The sequence below is a fragment of the Sodiomyces alcalophilus genome, assembly GCF_042370955.1.
Source record: "Sodiomyces alcalophilus JCM 7366 unplaced genomic scaffold ACRALscaffold_6, whole genome shotgun sequence".
Lineage (NCBI taxonomy): Eukaryota > Fungi > Ascomycota > Sordariomycetes > Glomerellales > Plectosphaerellaceae > Sodiomyces > Sodiomyces alcalophilus.
In genome coordinates this window covers 3,033,262-3,049,144 of record NW_027263537.1, presented here as the reverse complement: position 1 = coordinate 3,049,144, position 15,883 = coordinate 3,033,262, and the positions used below count along the sequence as shown (strand labels likewise).

General features: G+C 43.1%; 1 protein-coding gene across 1 annotated transcript; it reads right to left on the bottom strand.

Moving 5' to 3' along the window:
- Positions 1-14,437: 14,437 nt before the first annotated feature.
- On the bottom strand, positions 14,438-14,626 carry ACRALDRAFT_2109547 (uncharacterized protein; the record flags this gene model as incomplete). Its single annotated transcript, XM_071023426.1, has 1 exon — positions 14,438-14,626. A coding segment is annotated over one exon (189 nt), but the record flags the coding sequence as incomplete, so codon positions are not given.
- Between the last annotated feature and the right edge of the window lie 1,257 nt (positions 14,627-15,883).

Here is a 15,883-nt window from a genome sequence, read left to right as displayed (position 1 = left end):
AATATATCTCTATTACCCTAATCAGGGCATCCTATAAGCAACCTATCCAGTAATAGCTTCCTTTATTCCTTACGCGTGTATTTCTAAAGACGTCTCTCGAAGACGTGGGCTCGAAGGACGGTGACCTCGGAGATATAGAGGTACCCTCGTAGGTCCTTCGTGCGCATAAGCCAGGCGGCGGCGGCGGCTTCCTCGGTTCCGTATAAGGAATAAGCAACGCGGCGGCGGCGGGAGTAGGCGGTAATAAACAGGCGGCGGCCCTAGCGTAGTCTTCGAGAAGACCGTGATATAGAAGACCGTGATATAGAAGACGTGACCGTGAACGCACACAGGGCAGGCAGTAAATAGGCGGCAGCCCTAGTAAAAGATTAACGATGCAAAACGCAGAACTAGGCGACGGCGCAGAGTATATCTATCTCTTTCCACTACCTAGATTAAGGCAGGCAGTCCACTTCTCGGTTCGTAGGCGTAAAGCACGCAGGTCAGATCTTTTCGTGGCGTAGCGTAGCATAGCACGCAGGAGGCAGGTCAGTTTATCAAAGGCAGGAATCGCGGCAGGACTCTTCGGGGCGGCAGTATCGTGGCCGGGCTCGAAGGAACAGGAAGAAGAGGAGCGGGATTAACGGGATTAACTGGATTAATCGGATTAACAGGATTAATCGGATTAACAGCATTAATCGGATTAACAGAATTAATCGGATTAACAGGATTAATCGGATTAACAGGATTAATGGGATTAACAGGATTAATCGGATTAATAGGATTAATCGGATTAACAGGATTAATCGAATAAATAGGATTAATTGGATTAACTGCAGGTAGGCGGATTAGGCTCGGGCCGATTAGAGGAACGGAGGTAATCGGGAAGAAGAAGAGTAGTAAAAAGAATAAGAAAAAGAGAGGGAAAAGGGTAAGTAGTATAAACGGCTGGTTATAGGTTAATCGCACTAAGTAAGGCCGAATAATTATATTAGCTAGAATTAAGGAAAGGAAAGGAAAAGGTTTATAGAGAGGCGTAGGATTTACTAGGCTTATACAAATCCGCGGTAAGGGCAGCGCGAGGTCCGAGCGTCGGTTCTACGTGCTAATTAGCGGTTCCGGCCTTATACCGGAACTATACTTTTAAGGGGTTAACCCGTAATATTACCCCCCTTCCCCCCCCCTTCCGGGGCCGTAATAACTAAGCGCCGAGCCTATTATTTTCTAAACGCGTTATAAGGGAGGCGTGCATTCTCCCTTATATCGGGTATATTCGTGTCACGCGGCGTTCACGGCGACTTCGCTCCTAGGTCGCCGGCGTTCCGTACCACGCCGAGCGCTTACCCTTTATATCTAAAACCCCTAGTTACTCCTTCTTCTTTATTCGTAAACTATTAGAATAAATAGCTCTATAGGCTTCTATTATATTCCGTAGTTCGATATCGTAGTATAAGCGTAACTTTACCCGGTTTTTTATTTATAGTTAATTCTTCTTTTATAAGCCTATAATATTATTTTAGTAGTAAGCTCCGTCGCTTATTCCGTGCTTAGGGCTATATCGTTCTCCGCTAACTCGCGGCGTAGTCGTTCCGTACTTATAGTTATCTTATTAATCCGTAATTTATATCTTCGTTTATCCTTCTAACTATTATAAGTTCCTTAATAAGCCCTTATATTAAGCCGGCTAAATAATAGCTAATAGAGTGCGTATAGATATCTCCTCTCCGCCGTAGCGCCCGCTACGCCTATAAGGGCACCGTTAAAAAGTAGCCGGCTATCGGCGATATCGCGCCCCCCCCCCCCCCCCCCCCGCCTTTAATAGCAAAGAACGTGGTTAATCGGTTAAAAGCATAGCTAAGGAAGCCTTTACTATTATAGCGAATACCGGTAAGCGTTCGGCTAAAAAGGAGGTTCGTGATACGGCCTAGTATTTCGCCGCGAAGATCTTATTAACTCTCCGGTAGGCCGCGACGCCTTCTAAGCGTTAATATAGCCCCGCTTACCCCCCCGGCCACCCCCATAACGCCTTCTATCGCCCTTATACCGATTATATAGCCGGCGTTAATTAAAAATTTAATTAGACGTGCTATAATTAATCCGGGCCTAGCACGGCCTATAGTAAGCCTAAATACTATAAATATACTATAGGATCCTATATATACCGCCCTATAAGTTTCCTACGAGTTATAAGCGAGGTTGTTACGACTAACCTTTATAGCTCCCCGCCGCCGCCGTGCCTTTTATTAAGCCCTTAGCCGACGCGGGTCGCGCTATACGCGATAACCCCGATAATAATAATATAAGTGTCTTCTTTTCTTTTTATATCCTTTTCTAGGTTATTACTAACTCGGGCCTAGCTCCGTAAGGCCTATAAACTAGCTTATAGCGATTATTACGCCTTTTTTATCCGAGGTAGCCTCCGCCCCCGCCGCTAACTCCGCCCCCGCCTTTATTAACGACGGCGAGGGTCTCTACTATAAGGTAGCGGCCCTCCGCCGCGAGGTTTGCTTATAGGGCGTAGCGATAACACGCCTCCTAGAGGGTATCCTCGCCGCCCTTTAGGGAGGTGGCGGTCCTACTACTAGCGGTAATAATAATAATAACTAGGAGGGTCCGGATAGTAATACCGCTAATTAAAGTCCTTTACGGAGGTATTATCTATCTCCTTAGAAACTAGTAGGGGGGCCGGTGAATTCCCCCCCTTTAATTAACTTACGATTATAGGTCGTACTCCCCTTATACTAGGGTCTCCTTATCTTCGCGTATTCCTTATAACGTAGTCTTATAGAGGCCCGTTATTCTTATCCGCGGGGCCGTATTCTGCTTTAAAGGCGTCTAACGCCTTAGTATCCTTTATAGCGTATATGTGTGTGTATATATATCTATTTAACGCCTTGGCGGCGGCTAGTAAAGACTGGCGCCGCGTCCCGCTGTCGGGATATCGGGCGGTGAGATATCTATGTATCTATACCCAGGCCGTATAGTGCTAATCGCTTAACTCTATGCCTCCTAAACTATAATAACTAACGATATCTATACTATATTATTAAAGAAAGTATATAAGATAAAAGATAGTTCCTGTGTCTCGCCGTGTACCCTCGGGGGTCTACGTGCCTATGGCTATCCTACTATCCACTAGTCCGTCTACCTTTTAGCTAGCGCTCCTTCTATTCGAAGGAATCGGGCAGATCCTATTAAGGAAGCCCGTTATATCCGCTAGCGCGGCGAAGGCCGCGCTATTTATTAGGATCTCTATAAGGGTCTCCTAGGGGTTAAAGCGGCGAGTTTTCCTCCCGTCTTTATAGTGCCAGAGCTTATTTAGCTATCTATAGGAGTTTCTAACCTTACGGTAATAGGCGAAGTGCTCCGGAGTCTTTATATAGCCGTAGCCGTAGTAGGCTATATAGCTATTATAACGAAACCTTTAGTAGTATTCTTTAAAGTCCCCGTGCCCTATCCTGGCTTAGATTAGGCGTATTAGAGTCTTACGGGGGAGGGTTAGTTCTTTCGGTTCTCTTTAACTAAACCCTAGCTTCTTCTATATAGCCGCTTCGTATCGGCGTGGCTAAGACTTAGCGTGCTATTTCTAAAGCCTAGTCTTATAGCGGGCTATTATAATATCTTTTACCCCTGCCTAGGTCGGCCTCTTATTTTCTAGTAGGATCCCCTAGGCGTCTTCGTTTAAGCAGAGTTTATCCGCTTATTCGTTACCCGGGATCCTTATATATCCCGGTAACCACTATAGGTAAGTCGGGTAAATCGTTACTAGGCGTTATTATTATAGGAATTCTTACCGCGATAACCTGGGTACTATACTAGCGAGCCCCTAGATTACTACTTAGTTATTAATATAGTAGGTGATCTCTCCTATTCCGGGGAGGCGGACCGCCACGGCTAGTCCTCTGGCTACCCCGGTTACCTCCCCGTTAAAAACCACTATATTATAAATATATCCGCGACTAGAGGTGATTTCTCTTCCGCCGCGCTATATCGAAAAGGCCTAGGTTATATTTTAGCCTCTTTATAACCCGTCTAAGAATACCAGGGTATACTCCGGGTCTAGCTCGTCGACCCACTTATTAAAGGTCTTTATAGCTTCCTCCTTAGTCTTATTATTAAATAGGATCTTATCCTAGTATCTTTATCCCGTAAAACAGGGTTTTATTAGTTAGTGTTATAGCGGTCTTATATATACTAGTTCCTTTATCCGTAGTACTCTTAAGCGCCGCGTCGGGGCCTTAGTCCGTCTTATATCCCCTCGAGTAATTAGGGAGATAGCTTATACCACCGGGTAGTCCTTCTTAAGTCCCGCGATCCGGGTTATATACTTTTACCGTAGGTACTCCGCGTAGTCTTTTACTATAGGGATTCCTGATTCCCGGTATAGGGCTAGCACCGGGACCGTCTTCTAGGCTAGGAGCACGGTTTTAATTATAGTTATCTATACTCGGGTTATTACCTTAGTTTTAGGTAGGTATCCGGATAATAACCGGCACTACTTCTTATAAATAATATCGTGGCGGCCCTAGGCTAGAGCCTAGGGTCCCTCCTACTAGATCTCCGCCGCGTAGTAGGTGATAGTTAGGATATATACTAGTATAGCTTATCGTAGCAGAGCTGGGTTCGGGCTATAGGTGGCTCCGGCGAGGCCCCGTATATAGTTAGCGACCTTAAGTCCTTTCCTCGCCTATATCTTTACGTGGTCTTAGAACTCGAGGCGTTTATTTATATATATACCGAGCCACCTAATCGGGGCTAATAGCCTCTATCCCTATAGGTTAACGGTATAGGCGACTATAACCTTATAGTCGAATAGGGGTAGTTTTATTATAGGGAACTAGGGGATCCTCCGGCGGGAGAAGAGTTAGGCTTCGGCTTTATTATAGTCTAGCTCGACTCTATTATCTCTATACTATTAGAGTTACTATTATAGTATCTCCTTGATTATTGTTACCGTTATCTTAGTATTAGTATACGCTACGATAACGTATATATCGTTAGCGTATCCGAATCGGTTCTCCTTATTAGGTAGACGGTGTATTTCTACGATACTAAGTGCGTATCCGATTAGTAAGGCCGGGGAGCCTTATAGGAGGCCTACTAAGTCTAGTAGGGTATATTCTTTAGGGCAGGAGGCTCCGAAGATTACTCTAGCACTTTATACGGAGGCGAAGCTCTCCTACTATTATATAGTCGGTATATCCTAGCCTTATTTACGTAGCTTATAGATAAACTAACTATATAGTATAGTATCGAATACCCCTTTTATATCGTTAGTTACTACGATAACCTGCTTCCCTTATATAAGCCATAACTTAACTTTATATATTAAGATTACTACTAGGTCGATTATAGATCGCCCTAGTAATACCCCGATATACTAAGGGTTTAGGATTCTAGCGTCTATCGCCCTATAGGCTATCCTTTTTGCTATAATACGTTTTAGGCCTTTACCTAGTATACTAAGCAGCTAGATCGGTTTATAGCCGGCGATAAAGCTAGTATCCTTCCCTGGTTTATCGATTATTACTATATCTCCTCTCCGGAAGGGTCGGAGGTAGTAGCCGGTTAGCCTATACGCTTTAAAGAGTTCCGTGACCTCCTCCTTGATTTCGGGCCAGATTAGTTAGAGTAGGGGGACGCTAGCGTTATTACTACCTAGGGTAATAGTATTAACCTCCACCGTATATCGTCTTACTTTATCCCTAAGGATAGGGCCGTCCTCCGGAATAGCCCTGACCGGTCCCTTTAAAGGGCGGTCCTATAGGTCTTGTAGGTCTGGGATATCTGGCTATCTAGCTAGTTTCGTCTTATAAAGGAGTTCCCCCTTCTTAGCGTCTTCGAAGTAGCCTAGACCATTATAAAAGATTAGGGGGGCGGCTATACCGTCCCCTATTTTATACTAGCCGACGATCTTATATAGTTCGTCGGCGTTCCTAACGCCCTTAATTCTCTTATTCTAGTATTCCCTGCTAACCCGTTTCATGGTTTTCCGGAAGGCATCCTATACTTCGGTATCGTCGGGGTTATAACGTTTATAGTTAATCGCTGCCTTATAGGCTACTCTATATTTATCTTTCTACCACGGTTTCCTATTATTAGCTAGTTTATAGTATTTCTTACCGAGCCATTAAAGCGGGCTTATAATAATATCGACTAGGTATTTAGCCTACCTATTAATCGATCCTAGGGTCCTTACCTAAAGGCGGTTAACTAGCTATAGGCTATCTATAACCTCCCTCCGGATCGCGGCTCGCTTCTCTGCTTCTTCGGGCAGTTTATAACGGTCCGGTCTAGTAGCAGTATTCTCCGGGGTAATATATACGGTGCCGATATATCCTATTAATAGATAGTGGCATGCCGGGGGGCCGGCCTTTACCTTTACTCTAATATCCGTAAGTGGTGCCGTTAAAAATACTAGGTCTATAACGGTATATACGCCCCCCCGGCTATAGGTTACCTCTCCGGGGGTATTATATAGGCTTAGCCTATACTATTCTATCCACTTAGCGATCTTATTACCTTTACCGTTAACCTAGGAGACTCCCGGTTCCTAGTCGTGGTGTTTTATATTAAAGTCCCCCCCGATTATTATATTAATAGGGGGTGTTTATCCGGAGGCTTTAAAGTCTTCCTATATATCGGCACTGCCTATTATGCCTTAGTAGATATTTAAGAAGCTTATGCTATTCACCTTAACCAGGAGTAGGTCCCTGGATCCGGGTAATAGTAACTCTAGTTACTATAAGTATAGGCTCGCCTTTACGTATATAATAACCCTGGGTTCCTCCCCGGGGTCGGGCTATATTTATATTAGTAAGTATTTCTTATAGCCAGGAAGGTTAGGTAGCGTCCTATTCTTAGTATCTCCTTTTAGGGGTTCCTAGTATATTAGTATATTAAGGCGGGCCTCTTACGCTATCGCTAATACTACTCTAAGCAGCGCTTAGTTCTTATCTATATTCTATTAAACGTATATTAGAGCTAACCGGGTTATTCCGGCCCCCCGGTAGCTATACTAGTATCTAGGCCGACGATTTATCCTCCGGGGTTTTAGTTATCACGGCTCCGGTAATAGGGTCTCTGGCCTCTTTAGCCGGGGCCTTTTATAACCACGCCTATATTAGCGTTAGTTTCTTATTCTACGCCGGAGTCGGGGTCTTATCGTCCCTCTCTACGGACTTCCTTTTAGGAGTCTATAAGGGGTATTAGACCGGGTCTTTATCGGAGGTCTTAGGGTCGTTAATATCTATCTCTACGCCGTTCCAGGTCTCCCCGCTATCGCTAGCGTTAGCGTCGTTATCCCCTTCGCTATTATTAACGTTAGCTTCGCTAGCGTTAGAGATGGCTTTACCCTGGGTAGTATCGCTATCTTTAGGGGTATCGGCCTTATCCGAGGAGGTCTAGGGTGGTGCGTTAAGCTTTGCTTAGAGGGCGTTACCCTTCGCGTGAATCTTACTAAGCTCCGCCTTAAAGGGGGAGGTGACTTCCCTGTTTACTCTCCTTAGCCGGGCCGGGTAATTTAGATTATTCGCCGGGTAGGGTCTAAAGTAGTTAATATATTAGATCTTATAGGTATAGTTTTCGGTAGTAAAGCTATACCCTTTATATCGGGCCTTCCTATTATAGGCGTGCCGGGGGTAAAAACCCTAGCACTTATCGTATTATACGATAAGACGCTTATTTTCCCGGGGCTTCGCGGTTATAGATATCTTAAATAAGCGGAACCGATACTTCGGCTATATCTAGAATAAGATAAACTAGCTTACGAGTCTATTATAGTTTAGTCGGTTTTATCTCTAAACCCATACCGGCTTAAGCCCGGTCCTTTATAGGGCTTCGTCTTTTACTATATCCTCTATAACCTTAAGATTACCGATCTAGTTAACTACCTTATAGATTATATAGGTATACTAGACTTCCGCCCCTTATATGCTTAGGGCGTTAGTTACCGTAATAATATCGTCCCCTGCCTTTAGAATCTTCTATTTAGCTTAGGAGTTCCTTAGGTATAGGGCGACTCCGGTACGGGTATAGTCGATCCGGATAATATCCTAGTCGTTTATTTTCCGGGTCTTTATAATAGTCCGCCTAATAATTATAAATGCTTTATAGCGTTTTAGTTCCAGGATAATCTAGGATAGGAATCGGAGAAAGACCCTAAGGTCTACCTTCGGTTTTCCCCCCTATAGCTATTTCTCCGGGGGCTTTATAGTGCCCTTCGGGGTTACATTCTTTTTACTTTTTACTATAGTCTATATCTAGGGGTTATCTTACTAGCCTGGTTCTATTAGGGTACTAGGTGGTATACTAGCGGATATTAAGCTAGGGTTAGTCTAGCTAGCCGGCTTTATGCTAGTCGGTGGTTTAGCGGGGGGGGCCAGGGCACTCTCCTTTATCCTTATATCGGCCAGGGTTCCTATAAGCAGGGTCAGGCCTCTAGTCCTAATCAGATCGATAAATTCGTTACTAAGTTAGGCTACTAGCGTTATATCGGCTTCCTCGGATACCTTCGCTTTTTTAATTCCTCCCTTAACCGCCTAAATAAGGATATCGATAGTATATCCTTAACGCTATAGTATCTCTAGGGCTTTATTTATAGTCTATTAGCACTATTTTCGGGCTTTATTCGCGAAAGTCTTATCTTATACCGTTATGCCCTATAAGGAGGGCCCGGTGGTTATAGTGGTGGTTAGTTACGTCCCGCTATTAGCTAGCGGCTTAGGCGCTTAGGCCTTTTTCCGTCTAGCTATTATAGGTCTATAGTAGGATTTTTCGGTCTTTTCCTAGGGGGGGGGTAGCACTATAGCGTCCTTCTAAGGCGTCTATAATACGTTATAGGTGTTATAGAGTGGCGTGCGTGGTACCACTAAGAAGCGTGAATTAAGGGCTCTTAGCAGATACCCTTTTTCCCCTATTTCTAGCGACTCCCCTAAACCTAAAGTCCAGGGTAGTGCCTAGGAGTAGGGTGGCTATTAAGGATTTAGCTAGGGAAACACCTCCCGCACTAATAAAAGTGAGGTGGTGGGTGGTAGATATAGAAAGGATGTCCTTCACGGCGTCTAGTGGCTCCTAAGTAGGTTTAGCGTATCCTGCCTAATACACTAGTACCTTATATTATACACCGCGACCTTACCGCTTATTCTATATATATAAGATACTTTCTACTTCCTACTCTTTATTACTATAGAGTGCGTCTTTAATCGGTTTAGGCTAGGGGTCGATTATAACCTAGCCGGGGAGGGGGTCGCGGCTAGCTTATTTTAGGATATCGATATAAAAGCGAGGATATATCCTTAAGGGTATATTTAACTTAACGATATAGGAGTTAATCACTTTTATTACTCTATACTTCTAGTATAGCTAGCTTAGCTTCTTTAAAGGCCTAGGCGTAGAGTAGTTAGCTATAGAAAGCTAGGCGAGGTCTCCTACTTTAAAACACTCCGCCGGGAGTTACCGCTTATTCACGCATTCCTTATCCTATAGTTACTTTAAGGCTATAGCTGCTTATATAAACTCTATAGCCCCTTATAAGCGACTTAGCAGGTTATAAGTAGCGGCTGTTTTCGGGTATACGGGTATCGGGTTATGGATTTAGATAGGGTCGATATAAAACCCGTGTTCTAAGAAAAAAGGGCTTAGCTAGGTCCTTAAGCTTTTCCTGCTATTAAGCGATAATTATATAGCGGGTAATAGGCGACCCTAGTTATCCTAGGAATAGTATATAAAGGTATAGAGGTAGGCCTAGATATCTTAGTTTAGCCTTTTAGGCCCTCCGTTAGTTTAGGGGTAATAAGCCATACTTAGTCGCTACTTAATCCCTACGAGTTTATAGAAGTATCGCTAGAACCTCCTAGTCTAATTAGAACTATAGTCGCTAATAATTAAGAGGGGTATACCGTGGAACCTAAAATAGTAGTTTAAGAAGCGTTCCGTATAGGCCTCCGCTTTTATTATTTCTATCGCTTCTAGCGTTATTAACTTTATTAGCTTATCTATAATCACTTATAAGAACCTCGCCCTGCCTTCGCCGGTAGGTGGTAGGTCCGTTATAAAGTCTATTATAAGGTAGCTACGAATTCGCTCTGGTATAGGTAGTGGTTTTAATAGCCCGCGCTTTATATTCCGCTATTAATTACCTCCGTTATATGGATTATAGTTACGGATAAACTTCCGTATATCCTTATTTATACCGGCCTAGAAGAACTATTAGGCTATTATAGCGATCTTATTCTCCCTGCCCGGGTAGCCGCCGATAATAGAGTCGTGGATCGCTTATACTAAGCGTTGTCTTAGCGGTAAGTCCTCTCCGGAGCTTAGAACCTAGAGATAATCCCGGAAGGTTATATATCCCGCGGGGTTAAGGGAATATTCCGCGATCTATAGTTATAGCCTAAGGGAGGGGTTAAACCTATAAGCTCTTATAGTGATCGCGGCGAGGACTCCTTAATACTAGGGGTCGGTTACTATAGTCTTATCCTAAAGTCGTTAAAGGTCTTTATTTACTTCGAATACAAGCTTAACGGACGTCTTCCGTATCGTCGGCTTAGGGATTGTTTTTAGAATCGCGGAGTCAGGTATTAATTAAATTTCCCGCCCTTATTCCCGGTTATCTAAGCTATCCTTCGGGGCGTCCTATTTATAACGGGAGAGCGTATCCGCCGCGAAGTTCTTAGTACCTCGCCGGTACTCTAGTATAAAGTTAAACTAGGCTAATTCGTTAGCTTAGCGGCTTTACCTTTTAGTAAGAGACCGTTTAGTTATAAAGTACTTAAGGGCCTTATAATCCGATACTATTATAAATTACTCGTAGCTAGTTAGTTCTGCCTTCTAGGCGAGTATATAGCTTATAATCGCTAATATCTCCTTATTATAAATAGGGTAGTTATACTCTACCGGAGTAAGCTTATATAAGTAATACGCGACTACGTAGCGATATCCTAGCTTATCCACTTAGGGCAGGATACCACCTAACGTATAGCCCGAATCGTTAGTCTTTAATATAGTCTTATGGTCTGGATTCTGTAACTATAGGACGGGTTCTATCTAGAAGAGTCGTTTTAGCTCCTTAAAGGCGGTATCTTCTTCGGCCCCTTACCTAAAGAGCCGATCCTTTTTTATTAGTGCCGAGAGGGGGGCCGTGATACCTATAAAGTCGTAGATAAATATCCGGTAGTAGTTCGCGAATCCTAAGAAACTTTGTACCCCCTTTACCGAGGTAGGGGCTTTCTAGTCGCGGATAGCCTTTAACTTCTCGGGGTTATAAAACACCCCTTTATCTATTATAACGATAAAACCTAGGTATTTTATTATCGTCACGCTAAACTCGCACTTAGCCGGGTCTAGGTTTAGGCCGGTATTTATAAGCCTACGTAATACTAGCCGGACCTTCGCTTCGTAGTCCTTATAAGATCCGCTAAAATAAATCAGGATATCGTCGATATATACGGTAATAAAGTTATTAAGGAACTCTTATAAGGTCTAGTTAATATAGCGTTAAAAAGTGGCGGGTACGCCGCTTAGTCCGAAGGGGTATACTAGCTACTTAAAGAGACCGAAGCGTGTTCTAAAGGCTATTTTACTCTTATGCCCGGGGGCTATACGGATCTTATAGAAGGCGGTGATTATATTAAGCTTCGTAAACCACTTAGCGCTAGCTAGGTTATATAGGGTCTTAGTGATTAGGGGAAGGGGGTAGCGATCTTACTAGGTAATCGCGTTTAGGGCTTTATAATTATAATAAAAGCGTAGCCCGCCCCCTGGCTTTTTCACGAATAAGACTAGCGTAGTAGCCGCCGAGCTACTAGCTTATATAAATCCCTTATCTATTAGGTCGTTAAGCGTCTTCTAGAGTACTAGTAACTCTTCCCTTAAGATACTATAAAGGGGCCCCTACGGTAAGGTCGGCTCGAGTCTATTAGGACCTCGCTTTAGGGTGATTTCGTGGTTAATACCCGGTTAGTAAGGGGGTAAGTCGTTAGCCTTATTAGGCGTAAAAAGGTCGCTAAACTCTTATAGTATATTCGCAGGGATATAGTCCCGAGGGTCTATAGGTTCCTTTTTATAAAGGGCCTTATCGATATCCTATATACTAACGGCCCGGATTAAGGCGTTAAACTCGTCTCTTTCTTTTCCCTTTAATCCCCTTCTTATTTATCGTATTATAGCCGCGAATACCGATCCTAAGACTAGCCTTACCTCGCGTATAGCTTATATATCAGCTAGTTCTGCCTTGCCTACTAGTCGCAAGTTAATATCGGCGACTTTATAGTATAAGCTATAATTCTTCGCGTAATATATAATATCATAATACTTTAGCCACGGTTTTCCTAGGAATATATCCTAGTTTAATCCTTTTACTATATAGGCGAAGACTAGTTATATATAGCCGCTAATCCTAAGCTTAAATATAGCGATCCCGGCGCTAGTAGCCGGCTTAGATATATCTAAGAATCCTTTTAATAGTCGTTTTTTCTTATCGACTAACAGTAACTAAAGTCTTTAGGTAAAGCGTTAATTTATAGTAGTATAGCAGTTATAACCCGTATCTATAAGAGTATATATATATCTTTTATTTACTTACGTTAATATTAGGGCTAAGTCGCCGCTAGCTAGGTATTTAAACGCCTCCTACTCCTGCTATAAGGCGGCTATCGGCTCTAATACCCGTTTTCGCGTTAGAGCTATTCTTTTCCCGACTCTTTATTATCCGAACTATCCGAACTCGTAGCGATATCGCTATCTTCGGCCTAGACCTTCGCTACGCGGGCGCCCTTAGCCTTTAAGCCCTTATCCCGGGACTTATAGTTTATACGGATATATCCTTTTTTCTTATAACCCTAGCACTCCCGGTTATCGCGAGGTTAGTCTATAGTCGTATCGGGTTAGACCTAATTAATCCCGCCTATTATAATATCTTTATCGGTATCGGTCTCTTAGTTCCGGGTTTAGTTTAGTATATAAGTATTCTAGCTAGTTAGGTATAGACTTTCTAGCTTTTAGGTAATACTCTAGACCTTAATAACCTAGCTTATATAGTCGTGGGGTAACTTCGCGGTAACTAAGGCGCTATATAGCTTCTAGCTTAGGGCTCCCTCTAGGAAAATAATCTTCGCCGAGTCTACCTACTCGTTACTACCTGCTTAAGCGATCTGTTTTTCGAATTTCGGTAAGAATTATAGAAAGGTTTACTCCTTATATTATCTAAGAGAATATAGCGCGAGGGCCGCGCGAGGCTATTAGTCCTTATATATACGGTCTAGGTAGGTAAGGAACGACTCTAGGTCACGGGTACCTCCCGGCCCCTTAGCGGCGTAAAAGGCTAATACTACTTACTAGGCACTCCCTTCTAGGTATAAGTTAATATAATACTATATTTTAGCTTAGTTATTAAATAAGTGCTTATCTAGTAAGAGCTTATCGCGTATCTATTACGATTAGGTAATATACTCTATTTATTTTCTACTAAACTTCGCGGGGTATAGTAGGGGCTTAGTATATAGCGGGCGTGGTTCGCTTAGTTCCTATAGGACTATAATCTAGGGGGGAGCAGAGGTCGCTAGGGTCGGAGGACCTACCACCGACTTAGTAGACGTATTTATAGGGGCTCCCTCTAAGGGGGGCGCGAGGTTAGGGGTAGGTTACTACGGGGCCTAGATATTCGCGAGACTATTCGTAAGTCGTTAAAGTAGCTCTCGTTATTAAGCTATCTATTCCTATAAGGGACTAAGCGTCGTATTAATAGCTTCGGTAATCCTTCTATTCGTCCACTTAGCTAGCTCGGCGGGGTTTATAGGACCGCCGCCGCCTAATAGCGCGTTCGTATCTAACTCTATACTAACACAGCGCGTAGAGTTCGCTAAATTCTAGCTATATAAACGGCTAGTTATAGGTTAATCGCACTAAGTAAGGCCGAATAATTATATTAGCTAGAATTAAGGAAAGGAAAGGAAAAGGTCTATAAAGAGGCGCAGGATTTACTAGGTTTATACGAATCCGCGGTAAGGGCAGCGCGAGGTCCGAGCGTCGGTTCTGCGTGCTAATTAGCGAGTACCACTATTTATAAACGGCCTATCTACTATTTACAAGCATCCCAAACCCAATTAGGAAGGTTACGCGAGCCCGCGTAGTAGTCTGTATACAACGGTATCAGGGGTAAATATCGGACATCTTGGCGTAGCATCCACTTAAAACTGAGTCCAAAGTGGATACTACCAGCCCCCCTGTAATGGGGCAGGTACAACAAGATACTTTCTTTCCTAGTGTGACTTTTACCCTACCCTCTTTATCGAATAATTACAGGCCTATTCACGGCTCCAGATTAGCCTATTCGGAACCGAGTAGAGACAGTACATAACAGGTGCTAGGGGCCCCTGTTAGCTGGCAGGGGCCGTATAAAGTATCGGGAAGTGGACCACCTTAGTCCCTTTTTAGCTCGGTATATAGGAAAGTCCGATACTTACCCTGGTAAACTGTACGCCACGATCTTGGCTGTAGATGTCCCGTACCGGTACATAGGTACATAGGTACATAGGTACATAGGTACATAAGTACATAGGTACATAGGTACATAGGTACATAGGTACATAGGTACATAGGTACATAGGTACATAGGTACATAGGTACATAATAGATGTTTTATATATATAAGACAGCCATTAATTAATATAACTTATACTTAATACCCTATACTATAAAATCGTAGCTATTCTGACCTGTTTTCTATAATGTTAAAGTACCTTAAAATGTATTATGTCCTTGGGGTGGAAAAAGGAGGTAGAAAAGAAGTGGAAAAAGTGGTAGAAAAAGGAGGTAAATTTTTTTTAAGATAACACGTAATATCACACAGATAAGGTCTTATCTATCACATAGATAAGGTTTTATCTATTACACAGATAAGGTCTTATCTACCACACAGATAAGGTCTTATCTATTACACAGGTTACGTAACCACTACCACCTATCACTATAAAAATTTTTCTACCTGCTTTTTCTACCTTCTTTTTCCACCTCTTTTTCCACCTCTTTTTCCACCTCTTTTTCCACCTGCTTTTCCACCACTTTTTCTATCACGACAGCGTGTATTCTTCTTGACTAGAGCTTTATGCAAGGAGGTCAAAATAAGCAGTGATAAAAAATTTATAGTAACGGATATTCGTAATAAGCTAGAGAGAGAAAACCTTATCGTGATATATCTGTACGAGACATCTACAGCCAAGATCGTGGCGTATGCAGACTACTGCGCGGGCTCGCGTGACCTTCCTAATTGGGTTTGGGACGCTTGCAAATAGTAGACAGGCCGCTTATAAATAGTAGTACTCTTGATTAGCGGTTCCGGCCTTATACCGGAACTACACTTTTAAGGGGTTAACCCGTAATAAGCAGGACGAGCTTATAGTGACTCTGCCGGCAGAAAACGGCAGGCAGGATTAAAAAGGGTAGGCGGTATTAGTAGTATATGGTCTGCTTTGAAAAAGATAACGAAGATATCCAAAGCGTACCACTAAACTAACCGATAATAACTTAATAACCAGCGATCCAAATTAATTAAAATCGGAGCCGTTGGACTCGTCTTCTTCTAATCAGGCTAACGTGGTTACGAGCGAAAGAAACAGTAAAAAACTATAAAAGATATAATCTAAGGACGAGGTGAAAAGAAAAGCTGAAAAATCGGTGTAGGCGGCTCCTATAGACTCATAGGCTGGGCCCCGGGGCCTAGTTCTCTATTGGCCCTAAAGCTGTACGAAGAAGCTCCTGCGCGTATAGCTTTCTATACAAAGAACAGGCTTGATTAGTGTCTTCGTGTAGAAAAGAAAAGAGGTAGGCAGGGTGAAATCGGGGGAAGGGCAGGACTTTATATCTATCGGCCCTAAAGCTATACGAAGAGGTCCCCCTTAAGGGCAGC